This window comes from Nannospalax galili, unplaced genomic scaffold, assembly GCF_000622305.1.
Source record: "Nannospalax galili isolate Female #2095 unplaced genomic scaffold, S.galili_v1.0 scaffold976, whole genome shotgun sequence".
Classification (NCBI taxonomy): domain Eukaryota; kingdom Metazoa; phylum Chordata; class Mammalia; order Rodentia; family Spalacidae; genus Nannospalax; species Nannospalax galili.
This window is the reverse complement of record NW_008339381.1, coordinates 2,496,107-2,514,373: the sequence shown is the minus strand read 5'-3', so window position 1 is coordinate 2,514,373 and position 18,267 is coordinate 2,496,107. Positions and strand designations below refer to the sequence as shown.

Sequence of the window (18,267 nt, the reverse complement as noted above, 5' to 3'; positions counted from 1 at the left end):
CCCGGCGTGCGGCACGTGGGGTGCTGGGCCGAGGCGGGGGCTGCCGGCGGCGGAGCTTCCGAGGCGCGCTCCGCGGGGCGCAGTCCGCCCCCCCTGGCCCTGTCCGAGGCCCGCTGCGCGGCCCCCATGGCGTCCAGCGAGGAGGACGGCACCAACGGCGGCGCGTCCGAGGCCGGAGACGAGAAGGAGCCCAGCGGCCGGCGGAGACGCCTGGGCCTCGCGGCCACCGCCTGGCTCACCTTCTACAACATCGCCATGACCGCGGGGTACGAGTGCCGGGGGAGGGCTGCGCGGCCGACGCGCCCTGGGGACGCGGAGCGCTCGCGGGGAGCCTGGGGGCCGCGGGGTCGGGAATACGGCGGGGCCGCTCGGGGGTGTTCCTGGTGTTGAATGGAGCGGGGCGGGGCGGCGGGCCGCGGCTCCCGGGCATTGCCTAATACGGTGCACAGTGGGGCGCGGTGGCCGCGGGCCGGAGGTTAAGTATAGACCGGGGCAGGAATGCCGGGCCGGGCAGCCCGGGGTCACCGCCGCCGAGTCCCGCTGCTGTTGAAGAATTGCCCGCGCGGGCCGTGCACACCGGCCGTGCACACCGGTCCTACACTCCTGCTGTGCACACGGATCCTGCACAATGACCATGCACTCCGGCCGTACACACGGATCTTGCACTCTGGCCGTGCACGCGGGCCGCCTGCGATCAGCTTTTTACTCAGTGCCCAGCGCTGCCTACTCTGGACTTCTGTTTTTAAAGCCTTGCCTGATCCGGGCCTAGCCGTCCAGTCCAGCATCCTAATGGCCTCGGGTTCCTGATCCCCTGCGCTTTGTCTCTGGATATGTGGGCTTAGAAGTTAGGGCGATGCAGTGGTGCCAGTCTTCAGAGAGCTGTCCAGTGACTCCTAAGCCCACTGCTCCACCTATCACGAAATGTGCTTCTTTGCTCTATTGCCTTTATAAAAGTTACTTTCCAGCCATCCCAGGAAAGTATTATTAACTTAGATAAATGTGAGGAAAACTTTAATATTTTAAATTTTCTCCTTGGCTTATAGAAAACGTGTGATTGAATAGACCCCTTAGCTAAGATGAAGTGTGGAGAAACGTGAGCTGTGTGTTTAATAAATGTTCCAGTACTAAACATTATTATGTTCTTATGATACTGAATAACACAGTACGTACTGATTGAGGATTTACTTTGTGGCAGGGACTGAGCTGTTTCTTTAAGACGCAGCATCCCATTTTTAGTTCTCCGAAATCCTGTGAGGGGTAAGGACTCCATTTTACTAGATTAGAAAAGTGAGGCACAGGGAGAACTTAAGTCACTGGCTTCAGATCACAGCCAGCAAGTGTCAGACATGGATGTCCACCCTGACTGCCCGGTCCAAGAGCTTGCAACTGTCTTACTGTACTGAATTCCATAATCTTTGAAAGGAGAGAAAACACACAGATGGAGGACAGTTTAGTCCCGCCGTGCACTGCTGCCTTCCGTGTAGTGGGGGCTGATCGACCTGGGATAGTCCCATTCAGTTAATAAACAATTTTGGAATACCTTCCCTGTGCTAGTTGGTTGGCCACCCCTTCCCTGTTCAATCCACTCTCCCATTTTGAAGGGCATGTGACTATTTCAAATACGAAAATTGCTACCCAGACCAGTATAAAATCTTCAGTGAAAAGAAGTAAAGTAAAAGATAACCCCAATGACCCTATTTCCCTCCTATGCTAAGGGATTTAGGGATATCAACTAAGGCGTTTACAACATACTCCCCAATTCCCCTTTCCAGTTTCCTTGCGTTTGAAATCCCGGACCCACTGTTTCTCAAGCAGTGTGCATTTCACATCCTTGCACAGCCCGTTCCCTCTTCCTAGAGTGTCAACCTTGTTCTCATGACAAGTCAGCCTGTTGGAACTCTGCTAAAATACCTCCTTCTTTTTTTCACACTTCACTCCCACTCTTCCCTTTTCCAGTGAACCGGTGCTTATCTCAGATTTATCTGTCTGCTAGCACTGAGTAGGCCCCATGTGGTTTTCATCAGGGCCGGTGACAAGATGGAAGAACTCCTGCAGTTCTATAAGCCTAGGGTCTATGATCGTCCAGTTCCCTTACTGCCATTTAAGTGTCTAATTTCCTTCAAGCTTTTACTCAAATCTCCATCCTCGGGGACACTTTACCTGAGTGTCTTCATCGACGTTCTAGCACACCTTGCCTGCCTGATTTTTCTCCATCCCACTTACTGCCATTAAACCATACCATATATTTTACTACTTCTTCATTGTAATAAATACATACTGAATGAATATATCACGGAGCATTGTTTTTGAATATCTGCTCTACTGTATAAGCTGTTTTCACTTAATATTTTAAGTATCTAAATTTCATAATTATGCTTTTTATTGCTATATAAAACTGTGTAGAGATGTATAATCACAGGTTAAATTATGCCCCGGAGGCAGCTTTAATTTATTTGTGTGGAATTAATGGCTTTAGATAAATTACGAGAACAGCACCCTCGATGTAAGGATTTCTTGACTAGGGACATGAACATCTCTGCCTTGCTTTTCAACACACACTTTTGAGCCCATAGATGATAGTGTATTGCCCTTGGTCAGTGTGGGACATAAGATAAATATTCCAGGCTCATCCTTGAAGAAGCATAACCTGGGGGTATGTATGAATATATATATATATATATGTATTTGCAATAAAGATAAAATAGGGTATGTGCACACTACATAGGTGTTGGAGGACTGAGGGAGGGAGATTGAGAGAAAACTTTGTGAAGGAGACAATATTTGAGCAGATCATCAAAGAATAGACATGATGAGGACACAGCATGTGTTAGTGCAGAGATGTGAGGTTGGGGGCCACTAGGTACGCAGCAATGGCCTGGAGTGCAGGTAGACGGCGGGTCGGCCCACCCATTGCAAGGTGCCTTGGATGCCTTGCTGACGTCGTGGATTTGATTTTGTACAATACAAGAAAGTGTTGATTCAATGTTCTGTCTTACTGTTCTGTATTTGGTAAACTTGCAGAAGTTATTTGACCTTTCTGAACCTTAGTTTTCTCTTCTGTAAAACGGGAACAGCACAACTATTTTGTTAGATTATCACAATGAGTAAAGAGGTAATAGACACCAAGTCTTAGCAGCAGTGCTTGAGCTAGAGTGGATGCTTAAAATGCTAATGAATTACTGTAATACCTAGTGGCTAATTTAAAATAACACTTCTTGCAAAAGAGAAACTATTTAAGGTGTTTTCACAGTGTACCTAATGTGCCTAGTAGAACAATAAACTCAAGTTCATTTCTCAAAATGTTAATAGCCATATGTTCTAGTTTGCCTTCAATTGCTGTGACAAAACACTCACCAGTGCCAACTTGGGAAGGAAAGGGTTTATTTTATCTTACATCTCCTGGGTCACAGTTCATCACTGAGGGATCCCAAGGTAGGAACTCAGGGCAGCAACCTGGAGGCAGGAGCTGGAGCGCAGGCCATAGAGGAATGGGCTTGGTCTCCTGGCCCCTGCTTAACTGCTTTCTTACACAGTACAGGCCACCTGCCCAGGAATGGCACATCACTCAGCGGTCAAGAAAGTGCTCCCAAAACACAGCCACAGGCCAGACCAGTGGAGGCAGTTCCCCAATTGAAGCTCCCTCTACCCAGGTGTGTCAAGTTGATAACTAAAGCCGTCCAGTATACCATATCTTTTAGATACTTTTGATTGCCGAGGACAGTAGATTGAGTAAATGGATCTATCACAATTGGTTTTTCTACAGATATTTCCAGTTTGGAGCAATTATAAATGAAAATGTGAACATTCATGTACAAGACTGTGTGTGGATCTATGCTTTCATTTTCTTGAATAAAGAAACACTTGTGAATGTGTTAGAGAGTATCATGGATCTGATTGGAAATAATTGGGGGAATGGGTTTGGATGAAACAAGATTGACCATAAAATGGTAATTGTTAAGTTTGGGTAGTGAGCATATAGTGGGACCATTTTACCATTCTCTATAATTTTGTATGTTTGAAATTGCTTACAATAAACATTGTAAAGGCAGTTTTTTTTAAAGATATGAATGTAGATGACCAAGTATTTCGAGTAGCAGGCATTGTGTGTAAGAAATCTAGAAGAGAAAGAAGCATTGGGAAGGAGCTAGAGACAGACTCAGGTTTCCCACCGTCCTCGTAGCCATGGTAGCATAACAAGGCCCTTTGGTTGGGAGGGCTGTGGCGTATGTTTCTTGTTTAGCACGCTAACCTTTACTTGCTAATTTAGTTCCCTGAAGTAAAGAAATCCTGTCCCCAGCATCTAGCTTAGTACCTTGCTTAGCAATAAATGTTGAACCTGAAAGATGAGTAAGCAAGGCAAGCACAAATCCTCTGTGTATGAAACACCTTTTTTTTTTTTTTTCCCCTCAAAGAAAATGTGGTGGATTTGTTTGTTTCTTTTAGGGAGTCACTGTATAGTCCTGGCTGACCTGGAACTCACTATGTACAACAAACTGGCCTTGAACTGCAGAGCTCTTGCCTCTGCCTCCTGAATGCTGGACTTACAGGTGTGTGCCACCCCTCCCAGTTTGAGAGTCAGGCTTATCAAGGACAAACTGTCTATTTAGGTTCATTTATGCAACACCCCTAGCACATTTAAAAACAAACAAAATAGAACATGCTAGAAACTAGTTCCTAATTCCAGTTGCTTATGGATTTTTAAATTTATTTTTATTTTTTTTACAAATTACTAAACTGATGTTCAAAGTTAGCCCTTAGAGAAGCTTTTTGGTATCCAGTGCTAAAGAAGTGAGCTTTGATTAGTTTGTAGTGGGTCTGGTCTTATTTACTGAAAAGGCCAAGGGATCAGAGTAAATGTTGTGGTGGTTCTTTAAGTCCAAAGTGTGTTAAATGGTTTTGAACCGTGTGGTTCAGGCACATCATGATGCTGTGACCTGCATAGTACTGCCACCTATGGAGCGATGGTGAAGCTTGAAATCCTGCAACACGTGCATCTTTGTGTAATGCAATTAAAAAATGTCAGAGGACTTTTAAATTAATCCCTTCATGAGTTCTTTGTTAGGTCTGTAATTGTCTCTGAAATTAACTTTTACAGGTGTAACTTGTGTCTGTCTACAAAAAGGCAGGCATATGGAAAATGTGAGTGAAAACACCTTCACTAAACTTTTTGTTTTCTTATCGTAAGTGCAGAAGCTTGAATTGAGGTCAATACAATTACGTTTTAAGCTAGGAAGGTACCTAAAACACAGTTGAGCACTTTGAGATGAGCTCAGCCCTGACTTTAGCAGTGGCTCTCACAAAAGATGGAGTTGTGAACAGAATGAGAGAGAGCTGTGTGCAGTGGGACCAAGGTTTGGGCACCTTAGAAGTTCTGTTCCAGCCTTGTCCTGTGTCTTCCTTTAAGACAAATTCAGGAACTCTTTTGCAGATCTGGGGATTGAGTCTAAAGCCGCACACATGCTAGGCAGGCAGTCCATCACTGAGCTGGGTCCTCAGCCATTGGCTTTGTAAACTAACCTGCCTGGATGGTCTTGTCTCTTCTGAAAGAGCAGCTTGCAAACCTTTTTGAAAGCATACTATTGTCACAATATTTGAGCAGTCTCTCCCTATGACTTTTACAATGTTATTTCAATATGAATTAATATGCACCACAGCGTCTGGAACATAGAAAGCAATCTGCAGGCCTGCTACCATTGTCGTGATCCTTTCTGAAGCCTGATGGTTTCAGACACTTGCCTAGCTGCTGCTTAGATTCAGGAGAGCCATTGCTCTTAGTGCTGCATGTGCTGAAGAGGAGTGTGTCCACAGTGCTGTTCTCTGCTATGCCCTCAAGCTCGCATTGTCTCCATAGTCATTACTAATGTCTTTGGAGGGACCCTTTTAAACACTTGTCTGTGGTATGTTGTTTAGTTAAACTATAATAATTATATTTTCAGAAATCTGCTTAACTAGACATTTTTTTTTGTACCTCCCTATTTTAAAGTTTAAAGTAGCTACCCTTCTCCATGGGTGAATGTTCAAGTTTTTTAAAGCTATCGATGAACTGACTTTCTTACTTGAGCACATACTTTGACCTGAGAGGGAAACCAGGAAAAAGTTAGCTCTCACCATGACTGTAGGAAGAGTGTGAAGGATGTATCAGAAAGCTGCTGTCCATAGTGGGGTGGCTTGTATTTTGAGTAGTGTGAATTCGTGGAAGTGAATGTGTATTTAACATACATACGTAAATACAAAAGTAATGGTATATGCTAATTTTATTTTCTTTTTAAAAAATCAACTCTTTGAAAGCTGACCTGTATCTGATATTCTGTATGTATCTCTTCTATAGCACAGCAGTTGTTTTTATTTAGTGAAAATTAGTAGTTAGTAAATGATTGTTATTAAAGATTTCTACATGCAATTATAGACTACATACATACAACTTTTGACAGCTTTTTATCTTGATACCTTCATGTAATTACTAGATACTCTGGTAATCTCATTTTTGATACATTCGGTTAGTTTCTTTAGTCTATCAGTTTATGTGCTGAAAGCAAAAATATCCTGGGCAGTGTTGTGTCCGTAGTTGGCCCCTTTGGTGTGTTCTGTTCCTTTTTGGAGAATCAATAAAAGTACCATTTTTCTTTAACCCCGTAAGCTACTTTCATTTTTAATAGAATAATGAACTAAGAGTGTAATAAAACACAAATATTACTGTTTGTGGCATTTCTTTTCAAGAAGTGATTTTTTAAAAAATATTTTATTTTTATGTGTATGAGTGCCTGCATGTATGTATGTGAGTGTACCCATGTCGTGCAATGCCGCGGAGGTCAGAAGAGGGCTTTGGATTTCTCTGAAACTGGAGTTAAGGACGGTTCGTAGCCACCATGTGGGTGCTGGGAATCGAACCCAGGTCCACTGCAGGAGCAGTCAGTGCTCTTAACTGCCGAGCCATCTCTCCAGCCCCAAGAAGTGATTTTTTTTTAAATTGGTGTAAACACACATGATGTTAAACTTTGTAACATACAGTTCCATGGCATTCACAAGGTATGTAACCACCATAGTCACTCACATCCCTTCATTCTGCAAAACTGAAACTCTGTCCCCATGGAACACTAACTCTATTGCCCCCTTGTGCTATCCCTTGGCAACCACGATTCTTTTCATGTCAGTGAATTGGGTCACTCTGGGCACCTCATATAAATGAAATATGGTGTTTGCCTTTCTCTGACTGCTTGTTTCCCCCAGCCTAATGTCTCCAGGGCCCATCCATGTCATAGCATGTACTGGAAGTTCCTTTTTAAGACTGAGTAATTTTCTGAGCCTTCAGGAAAGCTTCTCATGAATGGGAACTATTAACACTGGTGTATTTCAGGAAGCAGAATCAATGGAAAGGAGGTGGGCTTGAATTTCAGTGTCACCATACATTGACCTAGTGCTGTGGTAGAATGCCTTTGAAACAGAATCAAAGTTCATATAGGCCACATTAGATGTACTCTTCAGTCAGTGCTGGGTACCTTGGTCGCTTCTACTCTAGCTAATGCTAATAGTGAATAATGCTGCTATAAGTGTGTGTGCAAATCAGTATATTAATTTTAATAGAACATTGTAAAATACTTTTATTTTCCCTAGGTGGTTGGTTCTAGCTATTGCCATGGTACGATTTTATATGGAAAAAGGAACACACAGAGGTTTATATAAAAGCATTCAGAAGACACTTAAATTTTTCCAAACAGTTGCTTTGATCGAGGTAAGTTTTTCAACATGTTATTCTTTGTTTTAATGCTTATTTGGAAATATTTTTGTTAAACCATGTCAGTCTTAATTTGCTAATTATATAGCATCTTATGGATTTGTTTAATACCATTGCTAATGGGTATTTAATGTTTTATATTTTGACTTGTGATTTCTTAACTTCCTTACAGATAGTCCACTGTATAATTGGTAAGTTTTTGCTTTAATTTTATACTATTATTATAAATTGCCTTGGAGGCTATAGTTGACTTGTTTTTCTCTTCAAGGAATTGTTCCTACATCTGTACTTGTGACTGGGGTCCAAGTGAGTTCAAGAATCTTCATGGTGTGGCTCATTACTCACAGCATAAAACCAGTAAGTGATGCAAACGTGTGGTCTCTTTGAACCATTGGGAAGCATTAAAAGAAATCCAAAGTAGTAACACTGGACTATTTCAGGAAGCAGGAGGAGTAGAAAGGAGGTGGGCTTGAATCTAATTGTCACTATACATAGAGATAGTGCAGGCATTTTATATTCACAATGTGTTCTCCTGGATTTTCTGGCTTCTCGGGTGAGCACTCATTACCGTCAAACTGAAAATGGTCTTTTCTATTGAGGTTTCTTCTCAACCTGTATTTTTTTTTTTTTTTTGGTCTTTTTGAGACAGGGTCTCCCTGTAGCCCCAGCTGTCCTGGAACTCACTATGTAGACCAGGCTGGCCTTGAACTCACAGAGATCTGCCTGTCTCTGCCTCCCGAGTGCTGGGATTAAAGGCGTGCACCACCACGCCCAGCATATTTTTTTTTAAACCATTGAAGTTGTCAGTGTAAACAACTCATTTGGTTTATTTTTTTGTTTAGTAATAAGCATTATAGCAATAGGCAAAAAGTAAATGCTTTCTGTACATCTGAGGAAATAAGAAATAGAGAAGTTGTAATTTTTAAATCAAAAGACACAAAATCTTAGACAAGAAGAATAAGTTCAAGAGAGCTGTCATGCAACATGGTAACTACAGCTGACAACAGTTTGTACTTGAAAATTGTTGAGAGTGAATTTTAGTGTTCTCACCACAAATAAATGAGAACTATGTCAAGGCAAAGTGTGTGTTAATTAGTTTCATTTAGCCATTGCATAATGCATACATATTCAAAATATCATGTTGTGCACCATAAGTATGTATAGTTTTAATTTGCTAATTAAAAATAATTTTTGAAAGTTAGGGTTGAGATACTTAGAGAAAAGTAGGACATTATTTTTGGAGGCATGACAGGCGACACAATCACTGAATCTAATTAAAGGGTTAAATCATGTAGACAAAACAAACACCATGCAAGTCTCTGAGGATACTGGGTCTTTTAAACCCATGTCAGAAACATTTCCCGGCTTAATCCTTCTGACCTTCCCGACAGCCTCCGTAGACTCATATCCACTTGAGGGCAGATCTCTGGCCCCGTTTCCGTTCCGCAGATGCCTTTCTGGTTTCCTCTATGCTTTAGGACTGGCACCTAACCTCCTCTCCATTTCCTCTGAGCCTCACTGGCCTCCTGTCTACGTGGGGACAGATCACTGACCTTGTGCCCTTTTACTACTCTACACTTTAGATCTTTTAACTGGGATCCTTTCCTGAGACTGACTTGAACCACCTGTCTCTAACCAGGACTGCAGTTCAGATAGTAATGAGCTCATGCCTCACAGAGAGCCAGACATTTTATTAAGATTGCTTCCTGGCTTAAAACAGGACTACCACACTGACAGGATAAAAGAGTAGTGATTCCCAAATCTGAAGGAGGGAAAGAAGGACGGCAGGGGTGGCCCACATTAACTAGAGGGAAGCATTAAAGAGCAGCTTGGCAAAGTGGAGTTCCTAAGAGGAAAAAGAGCCTTTTGTTCTTTTTATCCTCAGAGGCTCGGCCCCTTGATTGTACTGTTGGAGTTTATCCAACAATAGCTTCCCATTGGCACTTATCAGCAACTCTTTAATTAAGCCAACCGACGTTTACCGAACACATTCTATTCACTTAGCAGAGTCCTAATTCCTGGATTTATAGATGTGAATATGGCTGTTGCTGTGCCGGATGTTAGGAAGTGTTGGTCATGCAGGAGGTACCCGCTGTGTAGCTGTTCTGTGCTGGACACTGTGCTCAGGATATGGCTCTTAATAGTACCGATATGGTTCTCACCCCGTGGAGCTGGTAATCAAGAGAGAAGCTAAAGGAGTAGTTATACAAATGCTGACTTAGTTACATTAGTGTTGAGTACTCTGAGATAAGAGCACAGAGTGCATTGCAGTAGTAGTCAGATTTAATTCAGTTTAGTGAGTGTTAATAGAACAGAGTAGTGTTAGAACAAGGAAGGTGAGCAAGTAGCGGTCAGGCGAGAGAGGTTTGGTAAGTGTGTTAGATGGAGCCAGTGTGACAACAGTGTATCTGACATGAACACTTAAGGGTAAAGAGATCTGCCTATCTGTCTATTGATTGATTGATTGATTGATTGATTGATCAATTGACAAGGTTTCCTAGCAGCCCCTGCTGGCCTGTAGTTCCCTTTATAGACCAGGTTGGCCTCAATCTCAGAGATCCACCTGCCTCTGCCTCCTGAGTGCTGGGATTAAAGGCGTGTGCCACCACACTCAGCTTGAAGAGATTTATTTTAGCTCATGATTTTAGAGGATCAGTATGTAGGCCTTGGCTCCATTGATTAGGGCCCCCTGGAGAGGCAGAACATCACGGTGACAGGAATGTGGTAGAGGTTACTTGCCTCACAGTAGACAGGAGACGGAGGGAGGAAGAAACCAGAGATGAAGTGTATCCTACAAAGGCCTACCCCCAGTGACCTGTGTCCTCCAGGTAGGCCCCACCTTCTGACGTTTCCACCACCTTTCCAAACAGTGTCACCAACTAGGGATGTTCACCATGAGTCTGTGAAGGACATTTCAGATTCAAACTATTAACAGGAAAGTTTTCCACAGAAAACAGATTTTTAGCTATGTCTGAAAAGATGAGAAGGGATTTTGTATGGAAACTGCAATTCTCATTAGAGTGAACAGCATGTGTAAATACACAGATGTTCTGAGCATATTCTAGAAATAACACACAGTATAGCAACACCAGAGTGAGAAGTAGAGGGTAGAGCCATTGTAGATAAAGCTGTAGAGATTTCTGAGCTCAGATTGCAAGACCTTGGCATCATGTTCACGTGTTAGGATTTAACCTTTTAGCCTGCTGCAATGAGAGACCGATTTAATTTTTGAATGATAAGACTTAGCTGATTTCAAAAAAAAATTTTGCTTTATTTTTAAAAGAAACTTTCCTCCATGAGAAGAATAAAGAGAGGAAAAACTATTTGAAAATATTTCTATAGTCTATCGAAATCTAGGTAAGACTCTGAGTTAAAACAGGAGAGGTATGGACAAAGATGAGTGGACATACTATAGAGCTATTCTAGTAGAGTTTGCATGATTCGATGACTAACAGAAAGTTGGGAGGTCGGATTGTCCCATTCAGCTTTCACGGGGGTGACTTTGTCTTGGGTTGGTGAGGTTACTGAGTGGATTGAGGAAGGAGGGAGAAAAAAAAATCAGTAATTGGCCACGCTATACGTAGGACACATTTAAGTTCCATGTTTATAACTGATAACATAATGGTGACTGCATTGTTTCCTATATTCCATTATAATCAAAGGCAGCAAATAATTTAAAAAAATGCTTCTATCACTGAAAAATAAGTTGAAGTTTGAACAACACTGGGATTCTCTGATTCTGCAGATCCAGAACGAGGAGAGCGTGGTGCTTTTTCTGGTCTCATGGACAGTGACCGAGATCACTCGCTACTCCTTCTACACGTTCAGTCTGCTCGACCACTTGCCGTACTTCGTTAAATGGGCCAGGTGGCCATGCCTTGCAGTTTAGACTCCTGCCGTCCTGTGCATGCTGACTTTGTGTGCTGAGCTAACGCCACATAATTAGAATTTGTGTCACAGTTCCCTGATGCCAGAATGCTGCTTTGGGTCACTAGCACTGCTCTAACTTGTATTCTGAAAGTTTAATTTTAATGGTCATAGACAAATAATATCAAAATGTATTTTGTGTAAAAATAGTACTAAAAAAATAATATCCTTAAGTAATCTCGGTCATTTATTTTCTTTGAAATCACCATATAAAATTTGGGAATTATATTAAACAAACTATACCTGAAATATATTTTGCTGATTGCTTAAATTATTATTTTTTTAAAGATTTCTTTTTATTAACTTTTTTTGATTGAGTTTTTTATGTGCATGAGTGTTATGCCTGCATGTATGTAAGTGTACCAGTGTTGTGTCGTGCAATGCCTGCGGAGGACAGAAGAGGGTGTCGGATCCCCTGGAACTGGAGTCATGGACCCACCATGAGGGTTCTGGGATTTGAACCCAGGTCTTCTGCAAGAGCAGCCAGTGCTCTTAACCACTGAGCCATCTCTCCAGCCCTTATTTTTATTATTTTTAATTTCTCTCCCTACCCCCCTGCATGTGGGTATGTGCATGTGAATACAGATGCCTCAGAGCTAGAGGTGTCAGATACCCTGGAGCTGGAGTTACAGGTGGTGGTGATGAGCCTCACTGGCAACTTGGGTCTTCTGCAAGACTGATAACCACTCTTAACCACTGTGCTATCTCTCCAGCCCCAACTTTAAATTATCTTAATATTCACTCTACCTCTCACAGTTTTTAGGGCTTTTTTTTCTTGACAGGGTCTCCCTGTAGCCCCAGCTGTCCTGGAACTCTCTATGTAGACCAGGCTGGCCTGGAACTCACAGAGATCCGCCTGCCTCTGCCTCCCGAGTGCTGGGATTAAAGGTGTGCGCCACCATGCCCAGCTTAGTTTATATGAACAATACCATTTTCATTTCTTTGTTAAAAGTAGCAGAGTCACATATTTCAAAAAGTAATAGTTACTTGAAATGATATCATTTGGAATGTTGACCATATTTATATTTAAGGGTTCCAAATATATCTTTACTAAAGCAATAGTGAATTTAAACTTAAAGATGTTCTTTTTTTTTGAAGTTTGACTTCTTTGAGCAATTAACACTTTCCACAGTTATCACAGAAACAAAACTGCTCTTTGGAGAACAGATTACAAATCAAAAATTCTTTCTATTTTATTTATAGCTGCAATAATGTAATAAAGGCACATGGCATGTGTCTTGTACAGCTGAGATGCTGGGATGCAGAAAACAAAACATGCAGGCAAAGTAAAAAAGCTAAAAGGCTAATAAGTCAGGTGATGGTGGGTATAAGATGTATGGCTCAGACATGCAGAATAAAAGGAGGAAAATATATTTTTAGTCTCATTTTTTTTTTTTTTTGTTAAGCTACCAAAGTCAAACTTTCATTCTGAGAAGTACAAACAATGCCGAAGTATATAAAATAAACACAGAAAGTTCCTGTTGTCTTCCAGCTCCTGGGGGGGGAATCTTGTGGACTTTATTCACCTAGACTGTTTTCATAACAAAATGTAAAAGCACGGATTAAAATATATGTGTGTGTGTGTGTGTGTGTGTGTGTGTGCGCGCGCGCATGCGCGCGCACTGTGTTTCCTTTTTGTTTAAATATTGGGGCTCTTTCGTACCTTTAATTTTTTAAGATTTATTGTATTTTTAATTATGCTTCTGAGTATGAGTATGTGCATGTGAGTGCAGATGCCAGGGGACACCATCAGATCCTCTGCAGCTGGACTTACAGACAGCTGTAAGCCACCTGACATGGGTGTTGGGAACCAAACTCTAGTCCTTTGCAAGAGCAGCAAGTTCTCTTAACCACCTAACCATGAGTCATTTCTCCAGCCCCTCTTTGAACTTTTCAAATCACAGGTGCATTTCAGTCTAGTGCTTCAACTCTCATACCCTGATGCTGTGCCAGTTTTTGTAGTCTGCTGCCAGAATTTCATAGTCTGCTGCCAGAATTTAGATTTTTCCCAGTCTTCTGATATTATAAATAATGCCGTGAGATATAAACAATGCCATATCTTTATAGTTTTTAAAAATTCTGATGTTTGTGTTAATACATGCTTAAATCCCTAGATACTTTCAGATTTGCTCCCCATATATTGAAAGATTAACATTTTCTTACATGATGACTCTTGTTATTGTATTATACATGTTCAAACATAATAAATTAGAATACAGAAATCAAAACAAAGGAAATAAAACTTTAAAAATTATTTATAATCCCCTTTATACTAGGATGTCTCTGTCAGTTAGTTATATTTTATAGTCTTAGGTTTTAAAAATATTATCTTAGCTCCTTTATAGACATTTGTGGCTTACCATTTTGCATATAATTCCTTAAGCCGGGCATGGTGAAATATGCCTTTGGTCCTAGCAGAGACAGGCAGATCTTTGTGAGATTAAGGCCAACCTGGTCTGTATAGTGAGTGCCAATTGGGGCTACAGGGAGACCCTGTCTCAAAAAGACCAACAAAAGCTTTAAAACTATAACTTGGTTCTTCAGTGCCTCGTTAGTGCAGTAGGTAGTGAGTCAGTCTCATAAAGTTATAACTTCACTCTTTATTTTTGTGTGTCATAAGAAAGTTGCACTATTACTTACATGTGTTTGGTTGGTTTTATTGTTGTACATGAAAATGTATTTATGTTTAGGGATCAGGTAGTTCATGTAATTGGATCTAATCTTAGAAGGTGTGACAGTGCCATTTCCATTTCAAATGATAGTCTTCTGGACCTCTGGTGAACACTTTTAATCCCAGTACTTGGGAGGTAGAGGCAGGTGGGTCTCTGTGAGTTCAAGGCCAACCTGGTCTATATAGCAAGTTCCAGGCCAGCTGGGGCTGCAGGGAGACCCTGTCTCAAAAAATTTATTTATTTATGTATGTATGTATGTATGTATGTATGTATGTATGTATGTATGTATGTATGTATTTACTTATTTTATGTGTATGAATGTATTCCCTGCATGTATGTAAGTGTACCAGAAGAGAGCATTGGATTCCCTTGGAACTGGAGTTATGGATGGTTGTTAAAGGCACCATGTGGCCATCCCAGATCCTCTGCAAGAGCAATCAGTGCTCTTAACTGCTGAGCCATCTCTCCAGCCCTCCAAAATGATTTTCTTTGATGGAGATATGTCATAGCATTGAATCCTTTAGGCTTTTCTATTGGATACAGGGTGTCTCTCACTGGAGACACAAGAGGCCTGGACTACACCATGTTAAGAACTCACTACAATTTAAGGGAATGAATGGAAATTAGTGTGTGTGTGTGTGTGTGTGTGTGTGTGTGTGTGTAGGCCTGGACCATGTTAAGAACTCACTACAGTTCAAGGGAATAAAAGGAAATTGTGTGTGTGTGTGCGTGTGTGTGTGTGTGTGTTGTGTGTAGGCCTGGACTACACCATGTTAAGAACTCACTACAGTTCAAGGGAATGAATGGAAATTGTGTGTGTGTGTGTGTGTGTGTGTGTGTGTTGTGTGTAGGCCTGGACTACACCATGTTAAGAACTCACTACAGTTCAAGGGAATGAATGGAAATTGTGTGTGTGTGTGTGTGTGTGTGTGTGTGTTGTGTGTAGGCCTGGACTACACCATGTTAAGAACTCACTACAGTTCAAGGGAATGAATGGAAATTGTGTGTGTGTGTGTGTGTGTGTGTGGTCTTAAGCAGTTAATTTATTTGGAAAACTGGTTACTGATTAAAAGTAATTACTACCGGAGAAAACTGACAAACACTACTTAAAACATCAGTCACTAGTAATTAGTACTTCATCTCTAACTGCTCCTAACAAACAAATTAGACAGATTACATAAATGGAGTTAGCTTGTTTGAAGCAGAGCTGAGAAAATTCTATCCAAACCCCCAATCATTTGAATCAGGTGTGGTGGCACAAGCCTTTAATCCCTGACTGCTTAAGACACTTTAAGGTTAAGCTGTAAAATGAGGGTCATAACTGGTCTTTCGTAGGCATGGCACTCATCAGTAAATGACCAGCTACAGGGAAAAGAAGAGCAGTTATGAGTGCATGCCCCAGAAAAGCTACTTTTATAACACGAAAGAAAATGAGCAAAACAAAAAGAACTGTGTAGCTAGACATGGTGGCACATGCTGGTAGTTAAAGCTACTTGCAGGCTGAGGCAGGAGGATCACATGAGGCCAGAAGTTCAAAACCAACCTGGCCCACGTAAAGCCACATCTCAAAACTAAAACACTTCACACATACATTTTTAAATATAAAAAATGCTAATACTTTAAACTGACTTCAGATTTTGCCATTTAGAATGGGAATTGCTAATAGAGAGAATGATTAACAAGTGCATGATTAAAGCAGCAAAGCCTGAGTGTGATATTATAAATGCATGTAGAAAGGATAGATTTCTAAATTTAAACATAATAGTAATAACTGCTATAAAATGGGTAATTATTCTAGAAAATACTGATCTGAGGTTTTTCTTTCTTCAGATATAACTTTTTTATTATCTTATATCCTGTTGGAGTTGCTGGGGAACTTCTTACAATATATGCTGCCTTGCCTTATGTGAAGAAATCAGGAATGTTTTCAATAAGACTTCCTAACAAATACAATGTCTCTTTTGACTACTATTATTTTCTTCTTATAACCATGGCCTCATATATACCATGTAAGTAAATACATTAAAACTTCTCTCTGAGCCCACATTTATTCGTAATTTAGAATAATTGATGGGAAGTGAGTCAGAACTTTTATTGATTATGAGAAAATGTTAAGAAAATTAATATATAAGTGATTGCTTTATCCAAAGCATTTACAAATACTCTTAGTATGACTAAAAGGGAAAAAAGACATCATTTGAAAAGTGGGTATCAATGGAACTGTTTGCAAGCATTTGATAAACATTCTGTCAGGAAGACTTAAGATCATCTCTATCCATTGGGCATACCTGGAGGTTTATCATGAGAACCTTTTACTCTGACTTGTGTTGTTACATGTACTTGAAAATAATAAAGCTGTTTTTCTTAAAATGTTTGGAATAATGCAGCTCTTCACTAATTTCCCATCATTTTTCAATAACTTCAATGAATTGGTGGGACTTTAACTTAGGTACTAATAGTGATATATTTTTAGATCAAATTTTGTAGTCACTAACAGGAAATAAGGGAAGAAAGCAAGATTATCATTCATCCTTCTCAAAATTAGAGCCTGATGTCAGTTGGGAAGAAAAAGGAGAAGAAGAAAATTTAGAGTCCGAACTCCACATTGACAGGATAACAGTTCTGGTTTGGTTATTCTGAGATATTTTCACATTTGTAGTTTATAGCTGGTGTGCATTTATTCAGCCCCCAGCCTTTATACTATGATTGAAAGCATCGGTTCCAATCGCTCAGATGACCCCTTTCTCCAGCTGGGATGATCCATGTGCTCATCTGTGTGCCTTCATAACAGAAGCCCTTATGCTGAACTGTGGGGAGTGTCTGATCTGGGGCCTGTTTAGCAGACCCTGTTCTGGCTCTTCCCTAGGCATCACACCCAGGACCATGGCTCAGGTCCAGTTTATGTACCCCTGAGATCCTAGGGCAGCTATTCATGGGGGATATGGATGATGCGTGAATGTGTCATGTCCACCTACATGTGCATGTGCGCACTCACGGAGCAGGAGGCAGTGAACAGAACAGAAGGAGGCAGCGTGGGCCTGCTGTCTTTGTTCGGCTGTAGAATTTCAAAGTGTCACTGAATTCTCCATTCAAATATGGCCATCTAGGTCCTTATGGAGATACATTTACTAAGGTATTTAAACCAGCAAAACCAAAACTCCAACAGTTTATGTATTAGACTATTGAACCTGAACTCTAAACATGGGGTCAGGGGAGGTTAATAGTAATGTTCTAGAAAGTACTTAATTTTCACATTTTACAGGTTTCAAGAATAAATAATTTAAAGCAATAGCTTATCTTTCTTTGTTTTCTTTTTCCAATTCAGTGTTTCCACAACTCTATTTTCATATGTTGCGTCAAAGAAGAAAGGTGCTTCATGGAGAGGTGATTGTAGAAAAGGACGATTAACTCATCCCTGCAGACAAGGTGCTTTTCCAGAATAACCAGATTACCTGAGTCCAAGTTTTAATAACAAGAATAAACAACTTCATGAACCACCATGGATTGTATTGTTTCTTGAAATATAAGTGAAGCATATGGTGGTTGCCGGCATTTTTCATGTTGTGCCATGTCTACTTATGACGCGTGGGGTGGATCATTTAGAAAATAATTGGATCTATTATTTGGGAAAAAAACCTTTTTATTACCATCACTAATTTTTTCCTTTGTGACATATGTTCAAGGCTTTTAAAATCAATAGTTAGAAATTAGTTTAATAAGTTAGCATAGCTGCTGATGACATTCATATCCTATTTATAAATGAAAGCAATCACAAAATTTTAACAGCTTATTAATAATGTATTAGAGCCCACAACCTATTTTTTCAAGTTGTAAGGCAGCATTTAAAATTAATATCAACATTTGAAAGAGTGGACATAATTTTTTTTTGACAAGCTTTTACTTAAAGTAACAACATTAAAAAAGTGTTCAAGTAAA

General features: G+C 40.7%; 1 protein-coding gene across 2 annotated transcripts; it reads left to right on the top strand.

The window, feature by feature from the left end:
- The first annotated feature begins 6 nt into the window (after nt 1–6).
- Hacd1 (3-hydroxyacyl-CoA dehydratase 1) lies at nt 7–17,831 on the top strand. Of its 2 annotated transcripts, none has more exons than XM_008833897.3 (7): nt 7–266; nt 7,612–7,729; nt 7,905–7,923; nt 8,001–8,089; nt 11,478–11,599; nt 16,162–16,340; nt 17,657–17,831. In XM_008833897.3, the coding sequence occupies exons 1-7, from the start codon at nt 127–129 to the stop codon at nt 17,737–17,739; spliced, it is 750 nt and encodes a 249-aa protein (XP_008832119.1). In that variant the 5' UTR covers nt 7–126; the 3' UTR covers nt 17,740–17,831. The 2 variants fall into 2 exon arrangements, with proteins under 2 accessions (XP_008832119.1, XP_017653877.1); XM_017798388.2 differs by lacking the exon at nt 7–266 and adding an exon at nt 3,459–3,650.
- The last annotated feature ends 436 nt before the right edge of the window (nt 17,832–18,267 follow it).